The sequence below is a fragment of the Furipterus horrens genome, unplaced genomic scaffold (assembly GCF_987537825.1).
Source record: "Furipterus horrens unplaced genomic scaffold, mFurHor1.1.pri manual_scaffold_7, whole genome shotgun sequence".
In the NCBI taxonomy this organism is placed as follows: domain Eukaryota; kingdom Metazoa; phylum Chordata; class Mammalia; order Chiroptera; family Furipteridae; genus Furipterus; species Furipterus horrens.
In genome coordinates, this window is record NW_028327177.1 from 133,960,269 (window position 1) to 133,980,979 (window position 20,711).

Here is a 20,711-nt window from a genome sequence, read left to right on the forward strand (position 1 = left end):
GTTTCTGAGAGAATACACTGGGTAGGGTTAATGCCTGATTATGCATTGTGAAGGAAAGATTAGTTGACTTGAAAGACTTAATAATAATAGAAACTTTGTCCCTGAAGTCTGCTAAACTTCTGCCTGAAGAATAATAGTGCATCTCTTCTTGAATTGGGATATCCTGGATAATGATGATGTGTGTGTTAGTTTTTGCTAGAAGCAGTGAAGACGGAGGTCTTATTTTCGCTTGCCTAAAGTGAAGGCCTCAAGTTGATTGTTAGGACTCTATCCCAAGAATAGAAAACACACACAAAATCAAATTTATAGAATATTAACAATGTCTGAGGTGGAAAATAAGTTGGATGAGATTAGCAGCAAATTATACCCTGCGGAAGAAAAGATTGATGAACTTGAAGGCTAGCAATAGAAACTGCAAAATGAAACTGAGAAAAAGAATTTTTATGAATGGAAAGAGAATCAGTGAGCTAATACAAACATTAAATAGCTTAATACACGTGTTATTAGAGTCTCCAATGTGTGTAGGAAATATTAATGTTTGAAGTCATTATAGCCTTGAGTGCTCAGATCCTTTTGTGTGGTATCTTTGCCTGTTTTTAAGAATTAAGGCTTCTTGGAGAAACGACTGAATCTAGGGCTTACACAAATAATACAAAGATGAATCTGGAATACCTTCCTTTGTCAGAAAGGAAGTATTTTTTATTAAAACAAAAAGTTATAATAATACAAGAGCCCAGCTGGTGGATCTCCTAGTGGCCAAATTAGCGAGAATTTAAGCATCAAAATCATTAAGTGCAGTAATAAATTATAAATAATTTGAGAAATAGGAATTTATGAGCCCGTACCAACAAATCAATGAAAGGGATGGTTTTTCGTTTTAGTAAACTGCCAGTACTGACTGGTAAGTGTTGAGGAGTGCCGAAGAGGGAAAACAATAATTTTACATCCATCATAAAGCAATCATAAAGATTAGATCCGGCAAGGATCATCAACATATGCTAAGTAGGACTTCCGGCCAAGGTGGAGGCTTAGACGGACACGCCAGGTCTCCCTCTACAACTGGAGAGGAATACAACTACTTCAAAACAAAGGATAACTAGAAATTCCAGAAAATAAAACTACACGGAAGCCCAACATATGAAGTTATAAACCAGCGGCGCCCTTTGGGCAGGTAAGAGCGAAAGGGGGCGGCGCTGTTTGCGGTCGCACCTGGGACAGCGGCGGGGAGAACAATCCCAGAAGCAGGGAGGACAATTCTGGCTGCAGTCGAACCCCCGGCAGCTCGCCACCCCAACGCTGGGGAAAGCAGCCACCACATCGCCTTGAAGAGTGAGGCCCAGGGGGTCGGGAGGACAGATCCCAGTCACCTAGCGGAATAACTGTGTGAATCCATCTTGGACCCCCGCCCCCAAAGAAAGCGCCACAGGGCTGCGAAATAGGTCGCGGACAGGCACCGGTCGCTGGATTGTGACGACAAAGCACCACGGCGCAGCAAGAAAGGTTGCGGAACGGCGCTGGTCGCTGGGTCATTACGAGTACACAGGCACCGCCCCCTATAGCCGGCCCAAGAAAACAAAACGCATCTGTCAAAATGAGGCAGACAACTATAGAAGTCTCGGTGGCACAGCTCACCAGGCAACAGATAAAGAACCTGACAGATGAACAAATAAGAAACCTGTCAGAGGCTCAGTTCAGGGCCATTGTTATCAGGTGGTTTACAGAATTAACAAAAAATCTGGAAAAAGATGAGAAAGAAGCGAAAAACACTCATAACGAAAGGAACAAAACCACATACGAGACAGATGGTGAGGAAAAAAAATCCAGAGTTCATTTCAACAAACTGGAATATGGAGAAGGAACAAGCAGTCAACCAATGCAGAGAGAGGAAATGGGAAGCAACAATGAGAGGATCAGAAACCTCTGGGACAGCTATAAAAGGCCCAACATAAGAATCATTGGTTTGCCAGAGAGCGAGGAAGATGAACTAGAACTTGAAAAATTGAGTGAAAATATAATAAAGGAGAACTTCCCAGACTTGGGGAAGGAAATAGACTTACAGGTCCAGGAAGCACAGAGAATTCCAAAAAAACTGGACCCAGGGAGAACCACTCCAAGACACATTATAATCAAAATGTCAAAAATTAAAGATAAAGAGAGAATCTTAAAAGCAGCAAGAGAGAAGAAAAGAATCATGTACAAAGGGGTCCCAATTAGACTATCAGCTGACTTCTCAAGGGAGACCCTGCAGGCAAGAAGGGACTGGCGAGAAATATTCAAAGTAATGAAAATCCAAAACCTACAACCACGAATACTCTATCCAGCGAAATTGTCATTCAGAATAGAAGGACAGAGAAAGTGTTTCCAGGAAAAATAAAACTGAAAGAGTTCATTAGATCCAAACCACTGTTATATGAGATGTTAAAGGGACTGGTTTAGAAAAAGGAGGATCAAGACTATGAAATCTAAAATGAAAACTGCATCACAAGAAACAACAACAGAAGCTAGGGAATTGAAACAAAGGCAAACTAAACAGGCAACGAGAGTGGAAAAAGAACTATAGGTACGGGGAACATATTGGGGGGAGGTCAACAGGGAGGGGGAATGGGGAGAGGGAGGGAGATGATATAGGAATTAAGGATCATGGTAGGAGGGAATGGAATAGACAGAGAGGTTGAGAAGAACTATATGCACAACTAATGGACATGATGTAAAAGGGGGGAACAACTGGAGGGAGGGGGGGCACCGGGTGGAGGGGAGCAGAGGGAAGGGAAATTGGCACAAATGTAATATTATAATCAATAAAACACATTAAAAAATAAATAAATAAATAAATAAATAGTTTTAGAATATACTGGTAAAGTCAGTTGGGCCTAGAATTCTTGTAGAGAAGGTTTTAATTATGAATTAAATGATACAGGACTAAAAAAAAATAAAAACATATGCTAAGTATAGGGGAAAGTTTTGATGAGCAGTATATTTACATGGTTTTAGAGTGTCTCCACAGAGTGGCTTTTAGTTGCAAGGGACGAAATAGTTCCTTCATACTGGAGAAATCAGAAAATGCCTTGAGTAGATGATTAAAATAAACATCACTAATGAGGGTCAGACGTGATTCCCTAAGATATGATACCCTAGGAAGGATACACTGTGTAGAATTCCAGCTGGGAAGTCATATAATAGTCTAAATGAAGAGGAAACCATCAGACAAACCACAAATCAGAAGGATTCTATTCAAAGTGTGTAAGGGAGGGGAGATCATCTTAAAAAGTATTTATATGCCAGATAGAAACAATCTAAAGAAGCATGACAGCCAACTGCAATACATCATCCTAGAGTACATCCTATACTAGGAAAAAAACAAAGGGCTATAAGTTGGATTACGGATGATAAGTATGATAAAAAGTATTATTGTTATATTTACTGATGTTGGTTACTTCAGTAATGTTATGTAAGAGACCATCCCTAGTAAGAAATACAAAGTGACTATTCAGTGGTAAACAGCTATGACATATGCAACTTACTCTCAAATGGTACAGGAACAATATGATTAATTATATATTTATATATATATTTATAAATATAATACGTATATTATATATTTAAAAAGATAGAAAATGAACCTTGTAAAAACAAAGCAGATGAGGAATAAAGACTATTAATGGGTGAATCTGGATAAAGGGTATACTGGTGTTCTTTGTATTGTTCTTAATGTAAGTTTGAAACTTTTTGTAAATATAATGTTAAAAAAAAGGTTTAGGTTGGCTATATATTTGCTGTGATACAAAAGCTATTACCTAACCCTTGTTTCTCCTTAATAAAATGGTGATGAAAACTTTAAAACAAACCTAAGCTGACCTTTTAAGTAGTCTAAGTCCATACTTGGTAGAATTTACCATAAGTTGATATTTGTTTAGAGATTATTCCCTAATAGTATCCAGAATTACTACTAACTTTTCTGGTTTATTAAATAAGTTTAGCTTAGATTTTCATTTGGCAAATTATAATTGGTTTTTCAATTTTAGTTCAAGAGTTTTCTCCTTTGAAGCCCATTATCACTCTGACTGGTGTGACTCAGTTGGATGGGCGTCCTTCTGCAAAAGGTCACCTGTTCGATCACCGGTCAGAGCACGTGCCTGGGTTGCATTTGGTCCCTGGTTGGAGTGCGTGGGAGAGACACCGATCAGTGTTTCCCTCCTCCTCTTTCTCCCTCTCTCTCCTCCCTCTTATTAAAAATAAATAAATGAAATCCCTTTTTTAAAAAGCCCATAATCAGAATTACTCTGTGTTGAGAATGTATTATATAATTAGCTTAAAGGTTGACATTTGGTGTGGGATATTATGTCCATAATATTTTCATAATTAATAGAAAGAGTTGTACTGGGAAAAATCATTATCTGAGCACTCAGTCTCATTGTGTTTTCTTATAAACCTCAAGTTGTGATGTCTTCCAGTACTGTAAGGACAGGCCACCTGGACAAGTAATACAGTGGTGTCATGAGGGTTTTCTTTTTTCAGAAAACTTGCACTAGAGTTGCCGGTGTGTTAATGTGTGGATCAGAATGAAATGGAGTTGACTTGCATTTCAACATTCCGTACAGTGTGGAACGGACTGCAAGTAACCTCAGTTTTGAGTTAACAAGTCTTTTTTTGTATTTCTTTTAGTCTCCCCGAGTGAAAGAATTAACAAGTTCTGAGGTAAGTAGTTGTGATTATTGAGTTGTTAAAGTATACGGGCTTTTGCTTTGTTTTGGTTTTGATGTTAAGTACATGTTTTATAGGTGCCCAAACGGGAATAAGAATTTAAATAAGCTGAATTTTATCAGAGATTGCGATTCTGAGTTTGAATAAAGGACCTTTGCAATTAATTGGTGCCACTGCACTCATTTTAAAAGTTGGCCTAAGGGCCCGGAATGTTCTTCCTTGCTTGCTTGCCTTTATGAATTACTTGTTTGGCTTGGGCTGCTGGAAGTGAAAAGTAGTATTTTTGCTTTAATCTATTCTGGAATTTGTCATATTGCTACCTTTACTTTTGGACTTTTTTCCTAGCCTCTTCTCTTGTTAAGTAGATTCATTTGTTTGTAGTTCCTGCCTCAGTGTAATAGAAAATCCTACTAAGCAGAATCTTGTTAAGCTGGCCTGAATTATGCTCATTACCTGAAGAGAACAGTCATTTCTTGAGCGCATTCTGTCTGTCATACATTTGTCCATCCGGCAACATCTGCATTGTGAGCTCAGTATTTGGTTTAGTGGCATACTAGTCTTGTTCTTTCCCTTATACTTAAAAGTACCTATTTATGCCACTTCATTTGTGTGCATAGTATATAATTTGGGTACATGCTTGTGTACAGGATTTGTGTACATAGTATCGTATTGTTTAAGACTGAAAATGCTGTACTTTTTAGCATATTAACAGGCCATATGTAGTCATTTATACTAGAACTGCAGCTCATTAAGATTTCTGGCCCTTTTTCTTCTTGGTACATGATAGAATTGCATTTCCCTGCCCCTTGAAGTTATGCATGGCCATGGCACTTACTTTGGCCAATGAAATGTCAGCACAAGGAAGAGCCACTCTTCCGCTCCCTGGGTTCCCTGGCCTTTGCCGCCATGATCTGCATTCCTGAATGAAAATGATACCTAACTTAGCCTCTACTGGCGGAGGTAGACATGAAGTGTGTGCAGGAAAAAACTTTTGTTCTTGTAATTACTTCGAATTTAAGATTATTTGTTATTCTCTAACCTAACCTACCGTGACTAGGTTTTATTTTCTCTGAAATTGAATGAGGGGATACTTTAGGGATTATCCAGAGTTTTTCTTTTTAGTCTTCTCTTTGTACCTTTATCTAAATAGCTTCTTCCATGCTCATACTTACATTCTCATGCTCATTACTTTGTTTTTGATTTTTACATTATGGTAAAATACACATAACATAAAACTGACCTTCTTAACCCTTTTTAAATGTACAATTCAGCAGCATTAAGTACATTCACACCATGACGTACCTGTCATCACCATCCACCTCCAGAACTCTTTTCCTCTTACAAAACTGAAACTCTGTACCCAGTAACTCCTCATTCTCTCCTCGCCCCAGCTCCTGGCAACTCCATTCTACCTTATGTCTCTGAATTTGACTATTTTAGGGACCTCATACAAGTGGAATCCTACAGTACTTGCCTTTTTGTGATGGGCTTATTTCTCTTACCATAATGCTCTCAGTGTTCATATTACGTAACACGTATCAGAGTTTCCTTCCTTTTTAAGGCTGAGTGATATTTCACTGTGTGTACATAGCACATTTGTTTATCCATTAATCTTTTGGCGGATACCTGGTCTGCCTCCATCTCGTGGCTATTGTTAATAAAGCTGCTATAAGCGTGGCTGCACAAATTCCTAAGTTTCTGCTTTCAGTTCTTCTGGGTCTGTACCCAGAAGAGAATTGCTGGATCCTATGGTAATGCTATTTTTAAGTCTTTGAGGAACCACCGTACTGTTTTCCATGGTGGCTGCACCGTTTTATATTCCCGCCTGCAATGTACAAGGTTCTGATTTTTCCACATCCTCTCTTTACTTGGTTTTATATATCTTTTCTATCTTTATTATTGGTAAACATATATGTATACGCTTCTTTTTAAAATGGTGTTATTAATTTTATTAACATTTTGAAAACTGATCTTAAAGTTCTGTTTATCAAAATCCAGAACTGATGAGTAACTTTTGATTTCCTCTATATGAAGCTAAATTAACACAAAATTTTGCTTCCTTGTGTCCTTGATTTTGCATATAAATTATGAGCTGTTAGACCTCTCTTATTGCCCTTCTAATTCTTTTGCTCTTTTAACTAAATTTTGACCATTGCATTGATTTCTTTTAACTAACTTTTTTCTTCAAGTTACATAACTAAAATTTATGAAATATTTCAAACATGCAAAATAGTATAATAATGTGTATGTTAGTTATAAAGTTTCATATCCATTTTGAAAATCATTTCAGATATGTTAAGGAATTATTTGTTGATTGCCTTACTTTATAAGTAATAGGAAGTCCCTAGACATAGGAAAATGTAGCTTCCATAAGTTTGTATTGCATACCTAAATCTGTATTTTGGATGTGCTATTTTGTCGGGCAAAGGAGACAGAATAGATGTAGTTAAAAATAAATATAAGCGCTGACCGGTGTGGCTTAGTTGGCTGGGCATCATTCCACAAAGCAAAAGATTGCTGGTTTGATTTCCGATCAGGACACATGTCTGGGTTGCAGGTTTGGTCCCTGGTTGGGGCACGTATGAGAGGCAGTTGATTGATGTTTCTCACATCGATGTTTCTCTCCCTCTCTTTCTCCTTCTCTTCTCCTCCCTCTAAAAATAAATAAATAAAATCTTGAAAAAGAAATAAATATGATATAATGAACTACTATTCTGAAGAAAAAAATATGAACTACTATTATATGCTGTAGCATCACTGAACCCCCAAAACTATGCTAAGCGAAAGAAGCCAGACACAAAAGAATGCATAATTAAGTCACATTGAATGAAACTTTATTCAAGGCTGTGCATTAAACGCGCTTTTGTTACAGCTGTTTCCAACAACTGATCCTGTGGATACTTTACTTCAAGTTCCGGAACAGACTCCTGCTCATCTACCTCAGCCAGCTGGGCAGACGCCTGCACAGCCCACTCAAGTCTCTCTCCCAGTCCCCGCAGAGCCAGCAAAAACAGCTCAGGTAAAGCAGGGGTGTGCGTTCATGGTTAGCCTTCTGGGAAGGTGGAGAAGGCAGAGAGTAATGTAGAGCCCATCCTAATGTAATGAGGTCGATATCTTGGTAGATTTTGAAACAAGTTGGAATTCTTTTTTCAGAGTTTTAAATGTATGCAGATAAGAGTTTTACAAGGATCACACAGGTTTTTAAGCAAAATAATAATAATAAAGTTAACAGTGAAAACATTCCAAACATCAAAAATTTGCAGTTAATGTCTTACTTTTTTATTAGACCCTTATTATGTTTAACTTAAGAATGCATCTGACAGTTGTCTTGACGCTAGGAAAGTTGTCAGCTGTTCTCTTTGTGTTCACTTATGTTTGTGTTATTTATTAATACTGTTTCCAGTCCATGATTTTCCTGTATTAATACTCTTTTTAACATAGTTGTCAGTTTTGTGAGGGTTGATTCTCTTATAATGAGGTAATGAATCTGTAAATCCACATAATCAGGCACACAGAGACTAGGGAATGAGGGTACCGCTGTGGACCCCCCAGGCTGTGTAGCTCCCATTTCCTCCTCAAGAAACCTCAAATACTCTATACAACATGGGACCTTATGTTCCATGGTTAAAGTAAGGGTTTCAGAGTCGATTCACTTATTAAAGATTAGAGATTTCATTTTTCCCCCTGGTATTTTAGATGACAAGAAACAAAAATGGAAGTTGATTTTTTTCTTTGATACGCCTTTCAGGACCACTGAGCGCTTCCAGCTCATCGTGGTGCTAACTTCCTGTAACCTGTTCATCGCCCAAGCTAAACAATTTACAAAGAATGTGTATTATCCAGTAAGCAGGAGACCACTGTCAGATTTCAGAAAGGATCAGCCGAGCCATTAAAAGACCAGGCACCTCCAGGTTGGGTGGCTTTCTGAGGGGCAGCCAGTTTATCCCCTACCTGTGTATTGCCATGTGATACACTGAAAGATTTTTTAAAGGGAAAAGCCTAGCTTTGTGTTTTTCACCCTTGTAGAGAAACAGGGATCTGAAAAAATACAAAATGTAAATGTGGCTCTGTGGGTTTGAGAATCATCTTTTTAATTGTGTTTGACTCGGGCTGACATTCAGCTCTTGTTGCTGCCTTGGAGTGCATGTCCTCCCGCAGCAGGGACTGTCCTAGGGACTAGGATGGCCTCACCTGGAGATGAAGAAAACTGCTGCCAAGTGGACGATTCCTCTGCAGATGACCACTAGTCACTGACCTCCACGCTTAATAGTCAGGCAATGACTGTCTACCTTTCAATGCTTTTTAGGCTCTGTCTTCAGGAGCAGATTCACGAGAAACCAAGATCCCCATCAGTCTAGTACTAAGATTAAGGTAAGTAGGCATTTTTGTTTTGTTTTGTTTTCTGAACACTACGAAGACACTGTGTTCTCTTCAGAAGTTACTCTGTGCCTGAGAGTAACCGGATAGAAGTGTGTGTCTTCCCGGCAGCAAGTACTGTTTGCTGGCAGGTGCGTTATTTCCCACAGAAATAATAGGAGCATTGTGAGGGCCTGGGTGTTAACAGATCAACTGACACAGTCTCTTAGTTGTTTCTCCACTAATAGCGACAGATTTGTGCATTTGCAGCACAGGTAGTATAGGTTAAGGAATATGGTCTGTAGTTGAGGAACAGTTTTTATGAGAGAAGCACTAGGTTGGCTTATCTGCAATTAGTCTTGAAATTGTGACCAAATAAATATCATGGACTCTTAAGATAACTGTCCCAAGAGTGGAGTGCTTTGTGGTTGTGGTAGATCCAATAAAGGCCTTATTCTTAAAAAGGAATGGGGAAACCACTAAGCCTGTTTTTGGTCTGCTTCTCTGTTTTACAGCAAGTGCTCTAAGTTGATGCTTCTTGGTGGGGCCATGACAGGTCACTCACAGGAAGTGCTGTAGGTGGCAATCTGTTCATTCTGACGCCCCCTGTCCTTTTGCAGGCAGTTGAATTAGGGTTCCAGAGCATTCTTATCAGAATGGCTATGGGGGTTGTATTGGTATAAGGTCGCTTTCTACTCATAAATGCACTTGAAAAAAGATGAGTTTTAAAAGCATCGCCTGTGACGGCTCAGGCCTTCTTTAACTATTGCTAACATTTAAAAAAGAGTTTTCATTAAATTATATTGACTCATTCCTCCTTCCGCTTATGAATGCGTAGTCTTCTCAGTATGACCATAATTAGAGACAGAAGTAGCAAGAGCTGTTTTGAGAATATTTTGACTTTACCGCTAAGAGCAGTGAAATTATGTCATAAATGTGAAGAAAGCAGATTTGGTTCCCTTTCCTCTACAGAAGCCTACTCAGTACACTTTGTCCCATCTCAAAGAGTTCTGAGTTAATACAATGTCTTAGTAATCTCCTCCTGTTTTAATTGTACATAAAGAATTTTACTTGTCTCTGTTTAAAAATTTGTTTTGACATATTATAGCAGTCAATAGACAGTACAAAAATTCTATTTCACATGTGCTTCAGGAAGGTGGAGAAGAGACTTGTAAGTGAGGTAGTTAGCTTTTTGAGAGGGTGGTTTCTTAATGGACTACATGGCAGTCCTGTGTATGGAGGGAGAGGTTAGGTTTTATTCTCACTGATCAAGACTTTGAAGTTAAATGACCAAAAGAGATTTAGACAGTTAGCATGTAATTGTCTTTAAAGGTGTGTGTGCTTGGTATATCAGTTAAATTACCAAAGGAATACTGAACATTCGATCTTAATTTTAATCAGCTTTCAGAAAGAATAGGATGGGCAGTTATGTAGTCTGCAGACTGTGTGTAGCACGCTTAGCTGTTGTGGGAGGTGCCAGGAAAAGAGGATGTAAAATGCCTCACTTGATAATCAAGTCTAGGTTGGAAGTTGGTTTGAATTATGTACTAACATCAATAAAAACAAATTTCAGGCAGTATACGTGCAGAGGTGTAAATCTGGATACAGGTGCACAGAGAAGGCTGTGTAAGTGACAGTCACTTGGGGACAGTTGGTGTTGGAGATGGGTAGCTGTATCTTCAGCAAAATTTCAGTAACATGCTCAAGTATTTGTCAAATAGGCCCAAGCCCTCGGTGTTGTTTAGGTAAAATTTGGGTCCTAAGTGGTCAGACATGTCCGCCTTTAGACATACTGTTCTAATTTCTCCACTTTCAGGCAGAACCTGCAGGGGCCTGGTTGGTCTCAGTGCATGCTGTGTGTAGTGAGTGATTGCTACCAGTCACGTGTTTGACTCTGTGAATTTATGTATTAACTCTGCTGCCTGTACGGGCCCAGTTGTTTTCCCTTGTTCTCAGACTGCCCCAGATCCTACCTACCCACTAAGGCCTATCTAAAAACTATTTCTAAAGTTTTTCTCACCCCCTTAGGACCAATCATATGCTTTATGGGAACAGAAGAGTCTTTCTTGAGGCACAGCTCTCCTACAGTATGTTGACAAAGTCTGTATATGTAAATTCAAAAATTGATTTTATACATTCTGGCTTTTTTTTTCCATAGGAATTCCAAAAAAGAACTAAATGACATTCGATTTGAATTTACTCCTGGGAGAGGTGAGTTATCAAAAACATTGAAAACAAAATAACTTCTGATTTCATTAGTGAAATCAGTTGTGAAGTTTTTGTCCTTAAGACATATTTTACTCTGTTAAAAGATGATGTAGTGTTCCTGATTTAAAGGAGTTTGGGGGCATATGAATAAAATTAAAACTCTATTTATTTACTACTAACTCATTTGGAAAACCTAGTACAGTTGACCCTTGAACAGCACAAGTTTGAACTCTGTGGGTTCACTGATACAGATTTTTTTCAGTAAATACTATAAACGTATTCTGTCTTCCTTACGATTTTCTTAGTAACATTTTCTTTTCTCTATTATTTGACTACAGCATATAATACATATAACATACACAATATGTAATTGACTGTTTATGTTATTGTTAAGGCTTCCAGACAATAGTAGGCTGTTAGGAGTTCAGTTTTGGGGGGAGGCCAAAGTTACACACGGACATCAGCATCCTCTCGCCAGCCCCTCGCATTGTTCAAGGGTCAGCTGTAGAACACAGACCAGTAATGAACATAGCTCTAAATTTACTGCTTACTGTAGGCCAGGCATATGTATTATCTCATTAAATTCTCAAAATAACCCCCTAAATAAAGATGATGATTATTATCCATGTTGTTTGGATGATGAAATCTAGAGGGAGGTGAAGTAACTTGCTACAGTTCACACAGCTGGGAGGAGGTGTGGCTGGAATTGCAGCCCAGATCTGTCAGAGTGCAAAGTTCTTGCCCTTATCACTGGACATGGTTGTCCTCCGTGATAATAAAGGAAGAAACAAAGCTTCCAGTCTCCTCTCCTGAGGCTGAAACTGAGCCTATCGTGCCAAGTTGCGGGCCAGGAACTTCTCCCTGGAACAAGGCTCGTTGCCTTTGTTACTCAGAGTTCAGCTTTGGGGTGTGGTCAGCAGCAGGCAGATACCTGTCCTTTGTGTCACGCTTAATCTTCTTGCTATCTTAGTAGCATCAGCAACTATTAGAATAAATGCAGGTGTAGAGAGATGTATTTGCTTTACTTTTTAAAAACCAGGCAGAATCACATGTTCAATAACTAATTCAAGTCAGTGGTCATTGGCATAAGAGTGTGCACACCCCCTCCTGGGTCCTCCCGTTCCCTGTGAGGGGCTCCGTGCCCAGTCCTCAGGAGAGCGCAACACTGAGTCAGTTGGAGGTGAGATCGGTTGGGGATACTCTTGTCTTCATCTTTTTAGTTTCTCATTACACCCGTTCACGTTAACACCACCCAAAATAATTAGATATGAAGAAGAGCCCTTCATAATAAAAAATGATCTTAACAAAAAACTTGGCATGTGATCCTCAAAACAAAAGATTACATTTACTTTTTCCAGATTTAATTGAGGGAAAAAATCACGGTTTTGTTAGCCCTGGAGACATCACATGCTTGTCATCATGTCTCCGAGCTCACGGGGCTCAGGGGCATGGTTGCCCTCGGAGGAGGAGTCCCCGCTGCAGCATCCCTGTCAGGCGCTGTCCCAACAAGGGCCCGAAACCCATCTAAATGACACCACTACTTAGGAAGTTATCCTCACATTGGCCCCCACCTGCCTCCTTGGTTCTGTAGATCTAGCAGCAAAAGTTGGCAGTGCCAACACCTGCCCTGAGAGTTAGCAGCAACAGGTGTGCACGAGAAATGGAGCACGTTCTTCTTTGTCCTTGCAGATACAGCGGAGGGTGTCTCTCAGGAGCTCATTTCCGCTGGCCTGGTCGACGGAAGGGATTTAGTCGTAGGTAACTGTTCTGCTCTGCCCTTACGCCCCTGTGTGTCTGTCTGTGAGCCTGGGACCAGGAAAAGCAGGCTTCAGTTCCACCGAGCTTGTCAGTGATTCTTGGAATGGTTCTTGGCTTGGCTGAAATAATAGGTATTAGGGACAGTTCCTTACAACAAAGAGAATTACACTTCTGAGTTACTGTGTGCCCTCCGGTGATAGTAAGTGAAAGCCACCCAGGTCCCTGGGAGACTCTGGTAGAAGTGATGACAAAATCTCAAGTTAAAGGAAGCTTGGCCGTGTCAAATCCATTTTGGAGGGTGAACTCTGCCCTTGTGGAGCTAAAAGGGAAGCAAGAATCTTTAGATTTTGTCCTAGAAAAAGCAGGAAGTAAGAAAAGGCACCGTCAGGTCATAGTTACTTATTACCGAGGGAAAAGACCAATGTCTAGGGCAAACCAGTAAAGTTTTTCTTTAAAGGACCACATAGTAATTTAGGCTTTGTGGGTCACATACAGTCTGTCGTTTTTAAACCATCCTTAGCTCACAGGCAGAACAGAAATAGTCCTCAGGCCACAGTTTGCTGCCTTTCAGGTCTGTGAATAGGCAAATCATACCTCTTTAACCTGAGTGTCTTTTCTAAGTTAATACAGCATCCTGAAGAAAGTTCATTTGACAGTGGTTCGAGATTTATTTGTGCTACTTGGAGTTGAGTTTAAAAGATCCTTTCCTTTGGGGAGTGATTTGATTTTCTGCTTCCATTTTAATGGTGCACAGAAGATTCTAAACTACATTTAAGCTCTTAAAATGTGGTAGAAAGTGGATTTACTACGCTTCTTAATTCTTTCTCTGCTTGTGTGATTACAGTGGCAGCTAATTTGCGGAAAATTGTGGAAGAACCTCAGTCGAATCGATCAGTCACTTTCAAACTGGTATTTGTCTCTTCCCCTTTGTTAAACCGTCTTAGTTTTCACATACCAACAGCCCCTGCAGACCAGCTGCCATATTCTCTGGGTGATGAGAATTTTAAAATATCATAATTGTATTCACTTAGTGCCCCCAGGGCCCTGGGCTGAAGTCTCCCTTTGAGTGGCCTCCCTTCTCTCCCCCTCCCAGGCAGCCTCCTGCCCCAGGCTCTTGACTGTTCTCAGTAGAGGATGGTGAGCCAGTCTGGCTCTGGCTGTGTGCCCAGCCCCCATCCTTTCTGGATGAGACACCTTCATCTGCCTCCTGTGTGTTTCCCAGGGACCTGTCCCCCACTGTCAGCCTTCCCCTATTAGTTTTAATTGCTCCCTGCACTTTGTTTATAAATAGCCACAGCCTCTTATTTTGTTTGGTTCTCAGGCATCCGGAGTCGAAGGCTCGGACATTCCCGACGATGGTAAACTCATAGGGTTTGCCCAGCTCAGCATCAGCTAAACGACAGCCCTGGAAGGGGAGGCCTCAGGAGCGTCCACACATGCGCATCTCTGTTGCTTCTGTCGGCCTAAGCCCACTACTGCCAAAGAACCCAGCGACAAACCTCCTAGCTAGGAGCTGTAGAGGTCTTTCTGTATGTCCTTCCTGCCATCATTCCCCCCTTTCCCACAGGGAAAGGAAAGTTGGATCACCAGTGGCCAGCACCCCTTTAAAGAGTTCCGTTAGTAAACTTGCTGCGCACGTCCTCTGTGCTCCATCTGAGAAGCGGCCCGTGCGCCCCCAGGCCCAGGGGGAGATCTTGCAGCTCACCTTGCCTTACTCCCGCGTGGGCACGGCTGGAAAGGAGCGGCTCCCTGGGGCCTTGTGCGGCCAGTTTTCCCACACCTGACAGGCTGTGGGCACCTCGGCCTATCTCTTTACCCCCACCCAAGTAGCAATTAAAAGTTGATTGTTCAGCTGGAACCCAGAGAATTTAATTTAGGGACTTTTTTTTTTTTTTTTTTTTTTTTTTCTGGTATCTGATGTGAATTCTAGCAACCTTTGTTAGGAAAAAGCACAGCCTCGGATGGAGGCAGCCTAAACTGTCTTCTAGTTTTGTTCCTGGTGTTTGTAAGCGTTTTGCTGAAGCTGCTCTCAGGCACCCCTCTTCATTACTCCCTCCAGAAAGGGTTGCTCGCCTTAACTTCAGCTGGTGCAAAACTTCTGACTGTCGTCGGACTTCAGCCATCGGATCCTTCACAGTGGAACTTTGAATTGTCTTTAGAGAAAATACCAAGTATTGGCTTGTAAAAGTGAATTTTCCCAGCAGTGGTTTTGGACAGAAAAATCATAACTCATATCATTGTGGAAGTTATTTATTTTCAGAATTAAAAAAATTAAACTGAAGAAAAACTGCTCCTCAGTCCTCCCACGAAAATCAGTTTGCCTGGCCTCCAAGTCATGAGGAAACGCAAGGCCGAGATTTCTACAGCAATAAAGGAGACTCACACTGGGCTGGCGAGGCCTGCCTCTGCCCCTCGCCGGCACTGACCCTTTGGAGGGGTCCACGCTGCCGTGCGCTGAACCTGACCCCCGACGGAAAGTGAAACCACATGTGCCGTGACTTAGGACTTCTGAGTAGACAGTATTCATTTGATTTTCTACAGAAATAATATAAATTATTCTTTAGGTTTTACAAAAGAGCACTCATAATGCAATATGTGAATAATCAGTGGGGTTGATTTCTTTTTTTCCTACTGTTTCACAGTCAGCCTTTGTGTAGCTGCAGACAGCCCTCACGCGTTTTGTATATGAAAGGGATCTTCCATCTGGCCTTAAAACGACACACAAAGAAGCGCTTTGGCCCGTTGTAAGAGGAGAGTTGCCTCTCACAGAACGGTGCCAGCCCTTCCCAGCGCTGGTGGTCTGTGAATAACAAGCTTGCTTCACCTAGTTTTCTCTCGGAGCATCTCTGGAAGCTCTCCCACGATTGACTTGTCACAGTTCTGGTGTCATCCTGAGCTTGTAGTTTTTAGTCACCGGCTTTCTTCTCCTACCTTGGATGCAAAGGCATGTTGAGAAATGGGTGGATGGACGTTGCGCAGTAGGAGACGGGAGGGGCTTGAGGTGGGGGATTGTTAACAGGAGGGAGCCTGCTGGGCCTGCAGAGAGGAAAGGTTGACCAGTTTGCTGGAGAAAAAAATACTTAGCTCTTTTTCTTTTCTTTTTCTTTTTTCTTTTCTTCCTTTAGAGGCAGATAGAGGGAATGAGGACAGGGAGGTAGGAAGAAGTTGGAAAAGGAGATGGTAGTACCCTCTTGGGCCCAAGACTAGTGGCTTGCCATAGAGTCTATTTTGGTGTCAAATAAGCCTACTTATTTATGAATCCCTGGGGTGTGGCATCACTGTTCTAGCTTTCTGTTTGGGGGCGATCTGTAGCTCAGGCTGGGGGTACGTAGCAGCCCATCCTTTAGCTTCTCCAGCCAGCCATTACCCTTGAACTGCAGTGGGACAGGCATGGTCATAGAAGTGAGCTGGGGCTTTCCCTTACTTTCAGTTCGTGTTTTGCCCTGCTGGGAATTAGGAGTCAGTCACCCAGCTGCAGGACAGTGTTGTTTCTTCTTCATGGTGGTGGACTCCCTCTGGTGACTTGCACAGCGATGCTGAGAAAATCAGTGAACAGAAACTTCCTGGGTGGGACAGCACATGACCTAGTGAGAGATCTCTCGCTCCTTTCCAGAAGTGGTGGGTGACTCAGGGTACTCCTCTGTCCTGAGGTCCCCAGGAGTCCTTGGTCCCTGGGGTAGGGGCTGACGTTAGCACAAGGTAACATGTGCCAGTGCTATTTGTGAAATGTATAGTCTTTCTAAATGACTATTGGATTTGTTTGGGGGCGTTTTTTGCTTAAGTTTTAAACCAAATCCTAGAGCCAGCTGATAACTATTTAATAATCTGGAGGGTAGAATAATGGTGTATCAGTAAATGGAGGTTCCTCCTTATGACATATGCTAGATTATGGAAGATGTAAAATATTTGACTCCTCCCCCTTTTTTGACTTTGTATTTTGCTGCATGTTTCTTTCATTTTTAATCAATAAAGAGTAAATTGTCTGTTGTGGTGTAAGGAATCTTTAGTGGTGGGTAATGGGGAGTGGGTCAGGGAGTCACTACTAAGTTTAATTTTCCATGCAAATACAGAAAAGCCAAGGGGCACAAAAACTAAAGAAAAAGGAAAAGTGCATAGCAATTTACAGATTAGAACATCTTAAAAATTATTCGACAAACAGGGAGATCCAAATCCCAAAACGGGAGAGAGAGCATCTGCCAAGGAAATTTGACAGGGTGGGATAGAGAGCTCCCTGTTTTGATCTCTTCTGACTGATTCTGCTTGTGGACTGGGCAGGAGAAAGATGCTTGATTCAAGCTCTTTGGAATTCCTTCTGGAAAGTTCAGAGCAGGTTTGAACTTGTCTCATTTGCCTTTGAAATTGCAATGGTGGGATTTCTTGGAAGAGTCCAGGCCCCCATTTGTTCCTCCACCTCCTGGATAAGTAAATCTCCACAACAATTCCTTCCCAACAGAAGGTGGCCTTTGACCAATGATAGGACTGCTTGTAGGTCTTGGTAATCCAGAGCTCAAGTACTGGAGCCTTGGGATTGGCAGTATCAGATCTGATTGAATTTGTTTTTAAGATAAGCAGGTCATAAAAGTAGACTATCGTGGGGACAGAGGAGGCACTGGTTTTTTAAAAGTGACCGTGATGTATGTGGGGACAAGGGACACTTGCCCGTTATCTCTGGCAAGATCAAATCTTGTCAAGAGTCCTGATTCCCTAGCTCTACCACTTATGGTAACAATGCTCAGTGCAGCAGCTCATGGATTCCTTCTTTGGGTCAACTCGTCTACCCCTTTATATTTTAGAGCAGTTTTAGTCCCATAGCAAAACTGAGCAGAAAGTATACAGAGTTCCCATAGACCCCGTGAATCCACACATGCGGGCTTGCCCACTGTCAGCATCCCGTACCACAGCAGTACATTTATTACCGTCGCTGAACCTACATTGATAAGTCATCACTCAAAGTCCATAGTTTATAGCCAGGTTCACTGTTCCTGCTGTGCATTCTTTGCTTTGGACGAATGTGTAAGGGCGTGCATCCATCATTACAGTATCGTACAGAAAGGTTTCACTGCCTTAAAACCCTCTTGTGTTCTGGCTGTAAATTCCCCTCTCCCCTTTAGTCCCTGGCAACTGCTGATCGTTTTACTATCTCCATACTTTTGACTTTTCCAGAATGTCATATGGTTAGAATCATACAGTATGTAGCCTTTTTAGAATGACTTCCTTCACTTCGTCATGTGCATTTAACATTTCTCTGTGTCTTTCCATGGCTTGACAGCCCATTCCTTTTTAGCATTGAATAGTGTCTGGATGTATTATCCATTCACCTACTTAGAAGTTTGGGCAGTTATGGATAAAACTGCCATAAACATTCATTTTAATGTAGATACGAATTTTCAACCTCTTTGGGTAAATACCAAGGAGCTCAGTTGTGGACTGTGTGGTAGGAGTATGTCTAGTTTTGTGGGAAGCCACCAGCTGTCTTCCAAACTGCCCAGGATGAGTGAGAGTTCCTGTTGCTTCACATCCTTGCCAGCATTTGGTTTTGTCAGTGTCCTAGGTTTTGTCATTGCAGGTGTGCAATGGTGTCACGTTTTAAATTACAAGTCCCTAATGACATGATCTTGAGCATCTTTGCATATGCTCATTTGCTGTCTGAATATATTCTTCAGTGAGGTGTCTGTTAAGGTCTTAAGCCCATTTTTGAGCAGGTTTTTTGCTTCTTATTTGCTTTTAAGAGTTCTTTGTATATTTTGAATAATAGTTCTTTGTCAGATATCTATTTTGCAGATATTTTTTTTTCCAGTCTGTGGCGCATCTTGTCGTTCTCTTCAAGAGCCAAGTGTTTTAATTTTAATGAAGTCCAGCTTATCAATTACTTCTTTCATGGGTCATGCCTTTGATGTTGTATCTAAGAGGCCATGTAGATTTTTCCCCTGTGTTATCTTCTACGAGTTATATAGTTTTGCTGTTTACATTGTGGTCTGTGATCCATTTTGAGTTAATTTTTGTGAAGAGTCTAAGGTCTTTGTCTAGATTTGGGGTTTTTATTGCCTGTGGGTGTCCAGTTGTTTTACCCCCACTCATTGAAAAGACTGCCTTTGCTCCATAGTATTGCCTTTGCTCCTTTGTCAAAGATCAGTTGAATCTGTGAGTCTATTTCTAGGCTTTCTACTATGCTCCACTGATACACCTGTTCTTTTGCTAATGCCATACTGTCTTCAGTATTGTAGCTTTACAGTAAGTCTTGATGTCAAGAATTGTCAGTCCTCTGACTTTATTCTTCTTCAATACTGTGTTGGCTGTCCTGCCTCTTTTGCCTCCCTACATAAACTTCAGAATCGGTTTGTCAGTAATCACAAACTAACTTGCTGGGATATTGATTGGGATTGTGTTTAATTACTAGATCAAGTTGAGAAGAATTGACATTGTGACAATATTGAGTTTTCCTATCCCTGAACATAGAATATCTCTGTTTATTTAGTTCTTTGTTGTTTTTCTTCATCAGAGTTTTGTATTTTTCCCCAAATAGATCTTGTACATAGTTTGTTAGATTTATACCAATATTACATTTTGGGTGCTAATGTGAATGATATTGTTTTTAATTTCAAATTCCTCTTGTTTATTGTTGATACATAAGAAAGTGATAGCTTTTGTGTATTAACCTTATATCCTGCAAACTTGCTATCATCACATATTAGTTCCAAGAGTATTATGCTGATGATTCTCTTGCGTTTTTCATATGGATAATCATGTCATCGGTAAATAAAGACAGTTTTATTTTTCCTTCCCAATCTATATGCCTTTTCTTTCTTTTTCTTGTATCATTAAATTATGTAGGAGGATGTCCAGTACGATATTGAAAAGCAATGGTTAAACTGAATGCTCAGCCTTCTGTGAGAAAGGAGGAAAGGAAGAGAGGAGAGAAGGGGAGGAAAAGAAAAGAAAGGAAGTGAAGAAGGAAGGGAGGGAGGGAGAAAGGAAGGAAGGAAAGACAGGAAAGAAAAGAAAGGGAGGGAGGAAGGGAGGAAGGAAGGAAGGAAGGAAGGAAGGAAGGAAGGAAAGGCAGGCAAGCAACTCAGTTGGTCAGAGGGTTGTCCTGATACACCAAGGTTGCAGGTTTGATCCCCAGTAAGGGGCATATGTAAGAAGCAACAAATGAATGCATAAGTAAATGGAACAGCAAATCAAGGCCTCCTCCACCCCCTCCTTCCTCTCTCTTAAAAATATCAATTAAAAAATTTTTTTTAGAAAAGCGATGGTGAGAGATGTCCCTGCTTTGTCCCTGGAAAGATTCTAGTTTCTCGTTGTTAAGTATGATGTTCGCTACTGGCTTTTTGTAGATTTTTTTGTTGATGTTCTTTACCCCTAGTCCTCGCTTGCTGAGAGTTTTTATCATGAATGGGTGTTGGATTTTGTCAGATGTTTTTTCTGCATCATTGATGTGATCATGTGACCCCACCCCCACCCCCTTAGCTTGTTGATGTGAAGGATGGCATTTTATTTTCAAATGTTGAACTAGCTTTGCACACCTGGGATGCATCCCACATGGTCGTGGTATAAAATTCTTTTTATACATTGTTGTATTCAATTTGCCAATATTTTGTTGAGGATTTTTGGCATCCTTGTTCATGAGAGAGACTGCCTGGTGGGGAGTTTGGGATGGGTGGTAGAGAGAAACGGGCTCTCCTTGCGCA

At 40.9% G+C, this 20,711-nt stretch overlaps 1 protein-coding gene across 1 annotated transcript in view; it reads left to right on the forward strand.

Annotated features, from left to right (window-relative positions):
* The window catches only part of OXSR1 (oxidative stress responsive kinase 1), a 68,676-nt gene extending 53,753 nt beyond the window's left edge, over positions 1–14,923 (forward strand). Inside the window, exons 12-18 of the mRNA XM_090284516.1 lie at positions 4,663–4,695; positions 7,574–7,720; positions 9,008–9,072; positions 11,216–11,268; positions 12,955–13,023; positions 13,868–13,932; positions 14,345–14,923. Of these exons, the coding sequence (XP_090140642.1) occupies positions 4,663–4,695; positions 7,574–7,720; positions 9,008–9,072; positions 11,216–11,268; positions 12,955–13,023; positions 13,868–13,932; positions 14,345–14,419 (507 nt within the window). The 3' untranslated portion in view covers positions 14,420–14,923. The remainder of the gene's footprint in view (positions 1–4,662; positions 4,696–7,573; positions 7,721–9,007; positions 9,073–11,215; positions 11,269–12,954; positions 13,024–13,867; positions 13,933–14,344) is intronic.
* The last annotated feature ends 5,788 nt before the right edge of the window (positions 14,924–20,711 follow it).